Source organism: Leopardus geoffroyi, chromosome D3 (genome assembly GCF_018350155.1).
Source record: "Leopardus geoffroyi isolate Oge1 chromosome D3, O.geoffroyi_Oge1_pat1.0, whole genome shotgun sequence".
Classification (NCBI taxonomy): domain Eukaryota; kingdom Metazoa; phylum Chordata; class Mammalia; order Carnivora; family Felidae; genus Leopardus; species Leopardus geoffroyi.
In genome coordinates this window covers 63,459,051-63,473,078 of record NC_059339.1, presented here as the reverse complement: position 1 = coordinate 63,473,078, position 14,028 = coordinate 63,459,051, and the positions used below count along the sequence as shown (strand labels likewise).

Sequence of the window (14,028 nt, the reverse complement as noted above, 5' to 3'; positions counted from 1 at the left end):
CTCAAATAAGAAATTAAAATAGGGAACTTAGTACCAAACTTACAGAAACAACAACAAAAAAATCAGAATTGTATGCAGAAGAATGAATACCCTTACCAAACATATTGAACAAAACAACAACAACAAACTGAAAATGGATCAATAACGTATAGGCAAAAAGCTAACATTATAGAACACTTAGAAGAAAACATAGAGTTAAATATTCATGACCTTGAATTTTAGAATACTTAGAACACCAAAAACATGAACAATAAAGAAAATTATACTTCATAAAGATTAGAAAATTTGCATCAAATGCCATTGTTAATAAATTTTAAAATCCTACAGAATAGGAAACAAATATTTACAAATCATTTATAAATGTTTAGAATCCAGAGTATATAGGCGTGTATAAGTTAACAGTACACAAACATATTAAAACTTCTTACAATTTTTGGTGTACAATTCTTTACCTTCTTGGTTAAGTTTATTCCTAAGTATTTTATTCCTTTTTGTGCTATTACAAATGGAAACATTTTGTTTTCTTTTTAGATTGTTTATCATCAGTGTATAGAAACACAACTGACTTTTCGTGTTTTTGTATCCTGTAACTGCTGAATTTATTAGAAGTTCCAAAAGTCCTCCCTTCCCCTAGCTGCATGGAATCTTTAGAGCTTTCTATTTATAAAATCATGCTATCTGTAAATAGAATATTCTACTGCTTCTCTTCCAATTTGGGTGATTTTTATTTATTTTTCTTACCTCATTGCTCTGGCTAGGACTTTAGAACTATGTTAAATAGAAGTGATTAAAGTAGACATACTTGTCTTGTTCCTGATCTTAGAGGAAAAGCTTTCAGTCTTACATTGAATAGGATGTTGCGGTGCAAATATGCAGTGCATGATGAAGAACAGACTGATAAATGTGTTTCACAATTTGTTCTGTAGGTAATATGACCAAGGTACCTCAAATCATAATATTGTCCTAATGAAGGAGAAATAAATCTTGAAGCGGAAATTCTTTCCTATATTTTCCCGGGTTATCCTTCTCACTTTGTGTAGTCAACTAGAATCTCTGATTCTTTTATTTAGTTAACCTATTTAGAAATTCTTGGTTATGAAATCTAAAAATCATGCCTTTCAGATTAATATATTTGAGTGTAAATTCTGTCTTGTGTTTTTCAGAAGATGCTTATAAGACCCAGGTTAGAATTGACAATGAGCCAGCTTATTTGGACATTTTGGACACTGCTGGTCAGGTAGGTAATTTTCATAGCTTTCTCTAATCTTTGAGTCTAGTTTAGGCTTTAATCTCAAATCCATTTATCACAAAGAAGAGTTTAACAATTCAAACAGGACAAGAACAAATTCACAATAGCGATGGGGGATTAAATAAGAAAAGAATTGGAAGAGAAATGTGACTCTTTGCCAATAGAATATTTCAACATTCCCATAATGTTTTAAATATAAAAATATAAATGTAGATGTAATATTGCCATCTAAGATGATAAAATTATTTTATTCCTCAGATGTATGTAAAACTTGTCTTAGACCCTAATATGATAATATTTATTAGAAAAATGTAGTGAGGTAAAAAAGCAAGATCTACTGAGCAAATATGCTCATGGAACCAAGGCTAGAGACCGGCAGAATGGGTGACATAAGCAAGATGCATCACAATCTAATGCATTAATTTACAAATGTATAGATAAGAACAAGGACAAAAACTTCTTTGGTTTAAAAGATACATAAGAAAACAGAAAGGTGGCAAATCAAACAATGATTAGAAAAAAAAAATAAGCAAAATATAACCAACCTTAAAGTGGGCATACCTGTATTAATATCAGACAGAACAGATTTTATTGCAAAAAAGCATTAATAAGGTGTGAAAGTGTCCTTTTGTAATGGAAGAATAATCAAAGATAATTTCTGGTCTATATTCAAGACAAATGTGAATCCAAAACACATAAATCCAAAAGCATGTATAATGGGAAACTTTAATGCACCTCCGTGAGTACGTGCTATGTCAAAAAGTAGTGCAGTTGTAGATTTGAGAACTCGTTTAGCTGAAACAGCATGTTGCAGTCGATGTGTGAGGAGGCATTCTTTTCACATAAGTTTTTACACATTTTATTGATGTCTAATACAATTGCACAAAATGTAGTCTGAGATTATTTGATACATATATAATTTTGCTTTGTGACTTAGAATGTGATAAACTTTTGGGATATGTTTAAGCTAGTGACTACCTCTCCAGTGGGAAGGGGAGAGCGACAAAGTGGACTTCAACTATTATATGTAATGAGCCATGTTTCATAGAGTTCTGATTAAATATAAGAGAATATTAATAGTTGAGAGCCTGGATCATAGGTTCACAGATCTTCATTATGTTATTTTCCTTTTGTACTTAAAGGATCTATATGTTTAAATGTTCTATTTCATCTCTTTGATATAACTATTTAAAAACACTACATTAACTGGTACATTGGTATATGCCCCTGGCAATACGTGGTCTGTTTCTATATTTATGAGATTTATTAAGACTATTCGAAGTCCATATATTAGCAAACTCATTTGTTCTGAGGGATATTAGGACAATGGGCTTATGGTAGAAGAGGAGGGCTGAAGCCATTGGGGCTATTTAGAGTGGGGAAATTATTTCAGTTACTTGAAAGAGCTGCATTATCCAAGGGAAAATATACTTCTTTTCAGGGGAACTTTAAGCCTAATTACAAGAAGATTGAGTATGTTAAATGTCATTCAATGTAATAAAGTATTTTTTAACATCATGTTATCAAGATCACTAGCATACAGTATATACAGTGTGCTCTTGGTTTGGGGGGTAGATTCCCATGATTGATCACTTACATACAACACCCAGTTGTCATCGCAACAAGTGCCCTCCTCAATGCCCATCACCCATTTTCCCCTCTCCTCCACCACCCCCCCCCATCAACCTTCAGTTTGTTTTCTGTATTTAAGTGTCTCTTATGTTTACCTCCCTCCCTCTCTGTTTATGACTAGTTTTCCCCTTCCTTTTCCCCATGGTCTTCTGTTAAGTTTCTCAATTTCCACATATGAGTGAAAAAATAGGAGATCTGTCTTTCCCTGACTGACTTATTTCACTTAGCATAATACCCTCCAGTTCCATCCACATGGCTGCAAATGGCAGGATTTCATTCTTAGTGCCAACCAATATTCCATTGTATATATAAACCACATCTTCTTTATCCACCCATCAGTTGATGAACGCTTGGGCTCTTTCCATAATTTGGCTATTGTTGAAAGTGCTGCTATAAACATTGCCCCTATGAATCAGCACTCCTGTATCCTTTGGATAAATTCCTAGTAGTGCTATTGCTGGGTCATAGGGTAGTTCTATTTTTAGTTTTTTGAGGAACCTCCATACTGTTTTCCAGAGTGGCTGCACCAGTTTGCATTCCCACCAACAGTGCAAGAGGGTTCCCATTTCTCCACATCCTTGTCAGCATCCATTGTTTCCTGAGTTGTTAATTTTAACCACTCTGACTGGTGTGAGGTGGTATCTCAGTGTGGTTTTGATTTGTATTTCCCTGATGATAAATTATGTTGAGCATCTTTTCACATGTTTATTGGCCATCTGAATGTATTCTTTGGAGAAGTGTCTATTCATGTCTTCTTCCCATTTCTTCACTGGATTATTTGTTTTTTGGGTTTCGAGTTTGGTGAGTTCTTTATAGATTTCGGATACTAACACTTTTTCAGATATGTCATTTGCAAATATCTTTTCCCATTCTGTTGGTTGCCATTTAGTTTTGTTGATTGTTTCCTTTGCAGTGCAAAAGCCTTTTATCTTGATGAGGTCCCAATAGTTCATTTAATATAATAAAGTATTTGTAACAACTGAAAACCTCCTCTGACAACAACAACAACAACAAGTTTCTTGGGAAATAGCCAACCTACCTCACTGAAAATAGTCAACTAGAATTATGCTTTGGTAGAAAGTGAAACCCTTTGTATTTAAAAAAAAATTTTTTTTAATGTTTATTTATTTTTGACAGAGAGAGAGAGAGACGGAGCATGAGCGGGGGAGGGGCAGAGAGAGAGGGAGACTCAGAATCCGAAACAGGCTCCAGGCTCTGAGTGTCAGCACAGAGCCTGATGCTGGGCTCGAAATCAGACCGTGAAATCATGACCTGAGCCGAAGTCGGACGCTCAACTGACTGAGCCACCCAGGCACCCCACCCTTTGTATTTTTAATAGTCAGTCTACAGGAATGTATGAACACTCACCTGGTCACATTTGGTATTAATGTAATCATGGATAACTAGATGTTTTTCCTCTCCATTGGTGTAGGGTTGGCCATATTACACTGCCCAGGTCAATGAATTGTTGGCAGATGAATCAACCTGCTAGTTCTTGGTTGAGGCCTTAGGAGGCACTAAGGGTGCTTCTGCTATGCATGAAGAGAAGGCATGAGGCAGGTAACCCTTGGTTACAGGAAAATAAGGGAAACACATGGAACAGACCTAGACTCAAATCAAAGACTAGAGCAAAGCCCAGCTCACTCACAGTCTGACACATATCTGTTCTAGCGACCACACAAACTGATGAACTAGAAAAAATCATGAATACTAGTAGCTTCAAGCTCCTAAGTTTAAGTAGCTTTGTAATGCAGCATTATTATGATAATATCTGTCAGTGCAGCAAATCAAATGAGCCCTTATTAGTTCAATATGCCTAGAGATGGAGACTATTACTTGTTTGTAGATGAAGTGGTGAGTGTGGAGAGAGAAATCTACACATACTGACTCCAGTGCTTTGTAATGCTGAGAGTCTATGCTCTGGAATCAATGAAAAACTTGTAAATAAACAATTTTAAAAATGTATATACCCTTATTTTTCTGAGCTAGCTTCAATTGCAGCCAATCATATTCAGAAATGCATCAGTCTCAAAAGACGATGACTTGTTGGCTTCCAAACTATTAATCTCTCACATGAAAGAGATAATCTATACAGTGGATTTAATGAGACTTATGCCACATAGGGAACAGTAGAGAACACCACTGAAACACATTTAATAATACCATCTTGTTTTCTTTTGTAAATATTCTTATTAAACATCTGTTGAAATTTATTACCGTTACAACAAACCCAGGAAATAGAAACGTTACTGTTGCCACGTAGAATTTGAGTAAAATAGTATACAAAGAAATGACTGTCCTTTTGGAGGCAATGTTGGTAGTAGGGCCAACTAAGTGTTTGTGTTTGAGCTGTACACATAGCTCTGCAGTACTTAAATAATTCCATGGAAGAATCATTGGCCATCACCAAACAGCATATTGGAAAGGACTTTTACCTTAACCATTCTTCCAGTGCTTCAATTCTCAATGCTCCTGCCAAATGCTCATTAAGCTTATGTTTGACCAATTCAGATGATTAGGTACTCTGTTTCTGGAAACAGACAAGAGCTTTTAGGAAACTTTAATTATTTGAAAGTATTTTCTTACAATGAGATTACATTTTCCTCTCCATACTTTCTACCTATGGGTCTCAGATCCCTTGAAAAAAAATTGTTACTCATTTTATAAATGAAAAATTTAAGTCTTACAGAGGTTAAATGACTTAACTAAAATAATAGAGCAAGCCACTGAGCCAGCAATTACTAGATTCTATCTACACTCCTGTGCAAGCTATTTCTTACTTCACTCCTCTTATGGAATCCCTTTGTATGTATGAAGGTACTATCCTAGGTCAAGAAAATGCAGGATAGAATAGAATTTTGCTTCTGTTCTTAAAATGCTTAAGGTTTGGAGCAATGGGAGATGCTAAATTAAAAATTGCAACAAATTGTGATAAGCAGTATACCGGAAGTGTAAAATTTTTGGTAATGAGTTATCTCTGATACCTAAATTATTCTTTGTTCTGACCTAAATATAAAAAAAATCAATAAAAATAGACTTAAAAAACAATATTTACATTAATTTAGATGAAACTCTAACAAAGTAAGTTCAGTTTAATTAAAAATGTATTGAATTATTCTCCTTATTAGAAATGATACAAATAATTGTCCTCCAAACACTTCAAATTATATATTTTTTGATGTGCTATATATCTAGTCACTGAAACTTCCTAGGAAGAGCAGAGAATTCCAATTTGGAATATGCAAGCTATGGTAAAACCATAAGCAAGTCCAGTGAATAAATGTTACTTTATGGGGAAGGAGGAAGTTGGGAGAGGGTGCTTTAAATGAAAGTCCATTGTTAAAAAGCAAGAATTCAGAGTGATGATAGTTTGCCATTGGCTGAGTTGCAGGGTTAGTAAATTTCTTCTAGAAGATTCAATGTATATATTTTCTTGAGGCCTATAATTAATAATTCTTTCCTGTTGACACTTGTGTTGGGGTGTATAACGGATAGTTCTTCATGTAACTGATATGGTAACTTTTAGCCCTCTGACAATACTTTAGTGAGGATTCTCTTTAATTTTCACATTTCCTGCTTTGATCAAGACCTTTCTCTAGAAGCATCACTGATCAAAAGTCAGTTTTTCTACCACTAGTGATTTTGTCCTTCAATGCCAGGAAGGACCTTTCCTGGTTGCCATGTTCTACATCAAAGGGCAAATACATAAGCAGTTGGAAACCACTTATGGCCACATTTGGGTGACTAGGTAGGTAAAGAGGGAAAACTCTCAGGCATTTTTCTATAGTCCATATTTATCAAGATTGTAAACATTGAAGATCATCTCCTTATTAGGTACATCATTTTTACAAAGGTTTTACAGGCACCAAATACAAAACTTAAGAACAAAAGAAATACAATACAGAACAAAAGAAATAGCAAGTCCAAATTGTCTGGTGGTTCTAAACTGGGACCATAGATCTGAAAGTAGCCAACTGAAAATATTTATCGACATTTATTCCAACTTAAGGGAGAAAAATTCTCCTTATGGAGGCAAACATACAGTCATGTATGCCTTCTGGAAGTCCCAGTTTAAAGCAGGCACTTAAAACAAAATAGTAAATACTGCAAGAGCACACTGAAAGAATTAACCAAGTGCATTTGTAAAGATAGAGTGCAGGTATAAACATGAGGCAATAGCTAATGGACTCTTGACAAGAATGGCAAAACTTCAAGCATATATTAAACTAATATCTAAAAAATGCTTTTGGAGACAAATGTTATCCAATAATATAGCCTATAAATTTGCAAATTCAGAGATCATGAAATTGAATAAAAATCCAGCCAGATAATAGTACATATGAAAGAGTTTTGTGAATTCTGAGCCTTGTAACCCTTCAGAAAAAGCAAGTAAAAAATTAAACTGTCACAAGGTCATGATGAGGCTTTCTGAAAGCTCATAATCGGGGGGGAAAATTTCCCCTTTCTCAAGGACTTGGGAAATGTGGACCAGGGCATTTTCTTTCCATAAAAGATATATTAGAAGAAAACAGTGAGGAAAAGGTCTGGTCTGGACATCTTGGAAAAGCTGTCTCCTCAGATGTTTTCTTCTTCAGTGCTGGGAAATGTTTATTTTCAGGTCACCAGATGGTGTGTAGGTCGAGTCAGAGTTTGGTGCTTTCTTTAGATGGGCCACATGAATCCAAGAGTCTATTCCTTGGAATTTGACAGTACACGGATAAGTTAGCAATACCTGATAAGGGCATTTCTAGTGAGGTTGAAAGGAGTCTGTCTGGAAGTGTCTTTTTCAATAGACAAGATCTCCAAATTGCAAGGTATTATGCTTAAAGTCCTCTCCCAGGAGTGCACTGTGAAAAGATTGCCCTGCTAAAGCATGGTTATTCTTAACAGAAGCAATTAGACCTTTACAGTGTTTAAGTATATCTCCTTTTATTAACTGTGGGTCAGAGAAGTCAGGGGCCATGTACATTGGACATCTTGTGACTATCTCAAAGTGTGAGAGTCTGAGTTTCAAAGAGAGTGACTCTGAGATTTAGAAGGACTAAAGGAAGTGCTTTGGGCCAAGGTATTTAGAGGAGCTCTACAGATTTTATCAGTGGAGTCTTAGTAGCATCAATAGTACATTTGACTCTGTGGATTGAGGATGATAAGCACAATGAAAGTGTTATAAAACCAGCCAACAGCACAAACTTGTCAAAGCACATGACCATTAAAATGGATTCTCTGATCACTATAAAGTTTAAAAGGGATTTCCCAAGTAGGGTTCATCTTTTCTAACAGAATTTCAGCCACAGAAGAAGCAGTGGCCTGTATATAAGGGAAATTTCCAATCCAGTGAAAAATGCATATAATCCATGACTAAAACCTATGAATAATCCATGAGATGGGGGGAAACTATCTAGCCCATTTGTTTGAGCAGGATTTCCTGCATTATAATTTAAACAGGTGGGACAAGTGAGGTAGGGAATTTTTGTGGCTTTATTAATATTTTTATACCAATATTGGTTCATGAATTCTCTTAATGTATCAGTAGGCTAATGGTTTAATGACAATGGTATAGTGGTAAGTAGTGAGAATTTTGGAATTTCTCATAGTACCAAATTGCTACTTGGCCCAAACCAGAGTTCTCCCTTTTTACTGAATGAGCACTTACTAGGTTGTCAATATTGTATTTCTTTCCTGGGTCCAATTTCTGAGTATCTTTGGGCAATTTTTCCAAATTATCATTTGGGAGAACATCTTTTTCAACCACAACTGAGGTTTGGCTATTAATTTTCTTGAAAGCAGTGTTTTTGGTAGAAATAATAGTGGTTAGGGTTAGGGTTTTCTTTGGTCTCCAGAGAGTTGAATTTGGAATGCCTAGGAACCTTAATAACCAGAGCATCCAGCAAAAGTATGGTATCTAGTAAATCTTGGATAAAGGATCCATTTTTAACTTTTCCACACTGGAGGTAAGAAAATATTAATGTTTCCTAACATCCCAAAGTCAGGAGCTATCCTAAAGGCATAGGGACTAGGGGTATAAATGTTTGTGGTTTTACAGTTGGTGAAGATACAAGGATGGTTAAAGGGGATCCCATGATTTCTTCAGTAGCCTTAACTAAAAGGGGAGTGGTAGGAATGGTTCTGAGGCAAGAGGGATATCCTTGGGCTACAGTACCCTATGGGTTAATAATGGTCTGTATGTTTTGGGGTGGGTATTCCAATGGCATTCATTCCCTTTCTTCACATACAAAGAGGAAAAGGGGAAATTGATAATTAGGATGTCTGAGGGAGCTTCATTAGACTTTAAAGTCCCAAAAGTTATATCTTCTGGACCCATATAATAGGATTAGGTATGTCATTTCTTTTAGTAAAGCATACAGAGGTTGATCCATAAGGGAGAAGCTGGGAATCTAATTTTGAAAGTAGCTAGCCACTCCAAGAAAACCTCATAATTGGCACTTACTTAGTTTTAGGTTTGGGGAAGTTCAGGATGCTATAAAGCCAATCTGGGTCCAAATGTAGTTCTTGTTCTGAGATCAGGTTCCATAAGTATTGAATCTGAGTTTAGCAAACTATAATTTTGGGGGTATCTCGTGTCTCTTTAAGGCCAAAAATTATAATAGATAGATGCTGCCTTTCATTGAAGAGTTTTCAGAAGGACAGCAGAGAGGATAAAATCATCTACTTACTGTAACAAAATAGAGTGTGCAGAAATCTTATCCAAATCAGCTTTTAAGGTGTGTGAAAAGTAAGGAGACTCTGTAAAATTCTGTCCAAGTGCATTTCTGTTCTTTCCAAGTGAAGTAAAAAGATAGTGGCTATCTTTATCAACCTGAATAATAAAATTCACTGTATAAGTCAATTACATGAAAATTCGCTTTTAGTGGAAATGGATTCTGGTAGCAAATGGGGAGGGGGTGTTAGGTAGGAACAACAAGGTGCCAAGGGATAACAACATTAGTTATTTCTTGGTGGTCCTGGACAAATCTTCATCCATCGCTGTTGGGTTTTCTCATAAGTAAAAGAATGGGTATTATAGCCACTAGTGCAGGGGATAATGAGCTCCTGCACCTTGTAATCTTCTATAATGGGCTTGATGTCTTGAAGAGTTTCTTTATTTATGGGGTATTTATTAATTCTGGAAAGAGGGTTTTGAGGGGTCTATCTGAATCTTGATGGAAGGTGCACCATGGATTCTGCCAATATCAGTTAAAGATCTTGCCCGTATAGAGGATGATAGCTGAACCAATAAGGACAAATGATTAGTATCCCAAGACTCAGCTAAAGTGTTGTCAGATTGAGCAAGTAAAAGATGTTGAAAGGTCATTTAATTCACCTGGTTGGTTTGATTACTATTGTCAAATTCTAGAATTATTTCCTCCTTTTGAGAGAAAGGAATTCTAGCATATTTTTCTAAGAACTCTCTACCCCCCAAGGTAGAGGGGTAGAGGAACGAAGGACAAAGGAGTGTTTATCTCTCAAAGGGCCTAGGTGATGGACATAGGTTCAGAGACAGGAACCTGTTGAGATTGACTAGATACCACCATTATTGAAACTCTATTAGTACTCCTAGGCAGGAGTTACTTTTAAACAGTGGGGTTGAGCCCTGAGAATGTAGCTCTGGTGTCAGTAAAGACAGAAATTCTTTTCTGGAGAGTGGTTTCTTTGATCCAATTAAGAGGGAGGATTGGGAAGAGCCCCTGTAGTTCCTCAGAACCCCTTATTGAGACTTAGGGGGCATAAGAAAGGCTGGCTAGAAGGCTGAAGGTGCCTGAATCACTTAAGATGGTAGCAATCTTTTTTCTAACATCCTGGCTCTTGGCAATAACAGTAGAAGCAAGGAGGTTTTTGGTTTTGTGTAGGGGCCTTCATTTGCCAAAGTTGAAAATTAAGAATTTTAGAGGTGTCTCTCTCAGGTGACTTACCTAGGGTTCAAGTGAGCTGGTTTGCCAAGTTAACTAATTATGGAGTGGACATAGTTTTCCATTCCATTCTGGTCCCTTAACTAAAAAATATCATGGTTCAGCCCATTAACAAAGTTAAATACTACTTGAGTGGATTCAATGTCTAAGAAAGACCAGAAATAAATTTAAAGACAATTTAATGTTGATTATAATAGTAATAAGCAGGTTCATGAGGATTTTGTGTGCAAGTCTGAATTTTGTTTTAATCAATTTAGGAAAGGCTACTGTAATTGCTCAGTGGAGATACCCAGGGAGTGTTCTAGCATTTTGTCAAAAATTAGGGGTCAGTTTCTCTAAATCCCTCTAAAACATTTCAAAATGTTACTATCAGAGGTGTGTGGGTGGCTCAGTTGGTTAAGCATCTGACTCTTGGTTTTGACTCAGGTCATGATCTCACAGGTTGTGAGTTCAAGCCCCACTATCCATACTGAGCCTCCTTGGGATTCTCTTTCTTCCTCTCTTTCTGTCCCTTGCTCCCATCTCTCAAAATAAATAAACTTTAAAAAAAATGTTCCCATCAGACTACTTTCACCAATGTTTGGCCAACTTAGATGTAAATCCAAGAAACCAAGTTGGTAAGTTTGAATAATTATGACAAATTCTTAGCAAACCTATGGGAACCTCCTAAGTCATTTTAGGAAATTCTGCATGACTAACAATTCAGCTTTAGTCCAAGGAACAGAATAAATTTGGGGTTTATTTGAATCATCAGAAGACTTAACTTTAACGGGGCAGGTTTTAATATGTTGGGGAGGAAAGAGGCGAAGGGGAAGAGATTCAGACAATAAGGGAAGTTTGGCAAGAGAATGAGAATGGTGAAACAGCTATAGAGGAGGTGGACCCAGTGTAGATGGGGAGGATAATGTCATGGAAGGTGGGTCCTCAGCAAAAGGTGGCTGCCATGTGTTCTGAGACAAGGAAGATGGGGAAGAAAAAAGCCTCAGAATCCTTTTTGTTGTTCTTGAATTGTTTGCTTCCCTCAGTCTAGCAACTGGATTTTTCACAGGGCAATTTTCACAGGGCTGATGATGATTGCAAGTTTCAAAATACCAATCAAAATAAACATCCAATCCACTGACAATTTAGAGCCATGCTGTCCAACTCAGTTTTGAGAAAAGTAATCTTGGGCAGATCAAAAGTTCTCCATAATAGCAATTGATGTTCTAAGTTACTTTTGGTTGGGTTGGTCCATTTAGTGAGAAATGCAGATAAAGGGGCACTGAATGTGTCAGTTGGATAAGTGTCTGAGTCTTGATTTGTGTTCAGGTCATCATCTCATGGTTCCTGAGATTGAGCCCCATGTCAGGCTCTGTGCTGACAGCATGGAGCCTGCTTGGGATTCTCTCTGTCTCTCTCTCTCTCTCTCTCTCTCTCTCTCTCAATCCCTCCCTCCCTCCCTCTGTTCCTCCTCCTCCTCCTCTTCTTCTTCTTCTTCTTCTTCTTCTTCTTCTTCTTCTTCTGTCTCTCTCCTCCCTCTCTCTCCTCCCTCTCTCTCCTCCCTCTCTCTCCTCCCTCTCTCTCCTCCCTCTCTCTCCTCCCTCTCTCTCCTCCCTCTCTCTCCTCCCTCTCTCTCCTGTCTCTCTCTCCTGTCTCTCTCTCCTGTCTCTCTCTCCTGTCTCTCTCTCCTGTCTCTCTCTCTCTCTCTCTCTCTCTCCTCTGTCTCTCTCTCTCCTCTGTCTCTCTCTCTCCTCTGTCTCTGTCTCCTCTGTCCCTCTTCTCTCTCTCAAAAATAAACAAATTTAAAAAACAGAAATGCATATTAAGAGGAAATGCCTATAATATTTAAACAAAAACCTGGTTAGGGTCCCAGAATGGGGGAGGCAGCACACTCAAAGCGTTTTGATGATTGGGATCATATTTCTTAGAGGGTTTCTCTAGAGAGAAAGAGAAAGAGAAATCCTAAACTGCACAGTTTCAACAGGACAAGCCCAGCCCCAAAGGAATTGAACAAAAGACTAGCATAGTTCCAACAGGAAAGGTCAAGTCCCAAACAGGAGTCAGGACCAAAGGCGAAAGGAGTATTCTCAGAAAAGATAAAGCCTTAAAGCAGATCCTGACTAACATCTGGAGAGCTCAAAACACAGAGTGGAGCTCAAAATCCAGGAGAAAACTTAACTTCAAACTGCAGGGTTGGTAAGAAACCAGGGAGTTCAATCAGCTCTGTGGGTACCAGCACCTGTTTGCTAACTAGTTTCAGTTATTGGGGGTCATCTCTGGATACCACTTCTTATCATCAAATAACATTTACCTTCAAAATAAAAAAAAAGTTATTTTACCATCAGAGATGAATTTTTTCAGCAATAGCAGATAATAGCAGTCAGGACATGCAAGCTATGGCAAAACCATAGACAAGTCCAACAAATGTTATTTTTATGGAGAAGGATGAAGCTGAGAGGGATTGTTTTGAATGCAAATTGATTGCAGAAAAGCAAGAGTTCAGGGTGATGATGGTTTCTCATGGGCTGAGTTGCAGAGATCGTTGATTTCTCGTAGAAGATTCAATGTACATCTTCCCCTATTGAGGCCTATAATTGACAATTCTTTCCTGTTGATGATTCTTCCATTGGGGTCTAGAATTGGCAATTCTTCATGTAATTGACATTGGTGGTATGACATCCCCTTCTAACTTCCTGACTGCAGTTGAGTAAAGTTTCCCTTTAATTTTTATGTAAACTAGAAATAAACCTTTATCTTAAGGGCTTGCCATAATAGTCAGAAATATATGAAGAAAAAGTAAAAGAAAAAAGTTTAAATACATTCAAAAATATAGACAGAAGAAAAAATATAGGCAGAGATTAAAATACAAACTGATATTAACAGTATCAGCATTAAGAGAATAGTTCAGTTCTAAATATGACAAAAGAGAGCATGTTTACAACCAGACTTGTGTCCTGAATTGATAAATCTCGATCATACAATTTGATTTTTGGGAAACAGGCTTATGTCATGGTGAATGATTATGTTGGCTCTGAGACAATTCACTATTAACAGTACTACAAACAGGATGGTCCTAAATCCTAATTTTCCAAGGGCATTCCTAGTTAGTACTTGGTATAGATGAATCAATGCTTGCTAATTTTTTTTTAGCATTGCTATTCCTTCAAAAATGGTCTGTTTGGATTATAATTTATATATTCATCCGAACTATAAACTATTAGCTTTCTTCTCCAGTAAAGTGGCTCTAAAAGGTGACTGTAA

The 14,028-nt window shown here is 36.8% G+C and overlaps 1 protein-coding gene across 2 annotated transcripts in view; it reads left to right on the top strand.

Annotated features, from left to right (window-relative positions):
* RIT2 (Ras like without CAAX 2) overlaps positions 1 to 14,028 on the top strand; it is a 381,117-nt gene that overhangs the window by 138,587 nt on the left and 228,502 nt on the right. For both annotated transcript variants that reach the window (XM_045456780.1, XM_045456781.1), the window contains exon 3: positions 1,164 to 1,237. In XM_045456780.1, the coding sequence (XP_045312736.1) occupies positions 1,164 to 1,237 (74 nt within the window). The remainder of the gene's footprint in view (positions 1 to 1,163; positions 1,238 to 14,028) is intronic.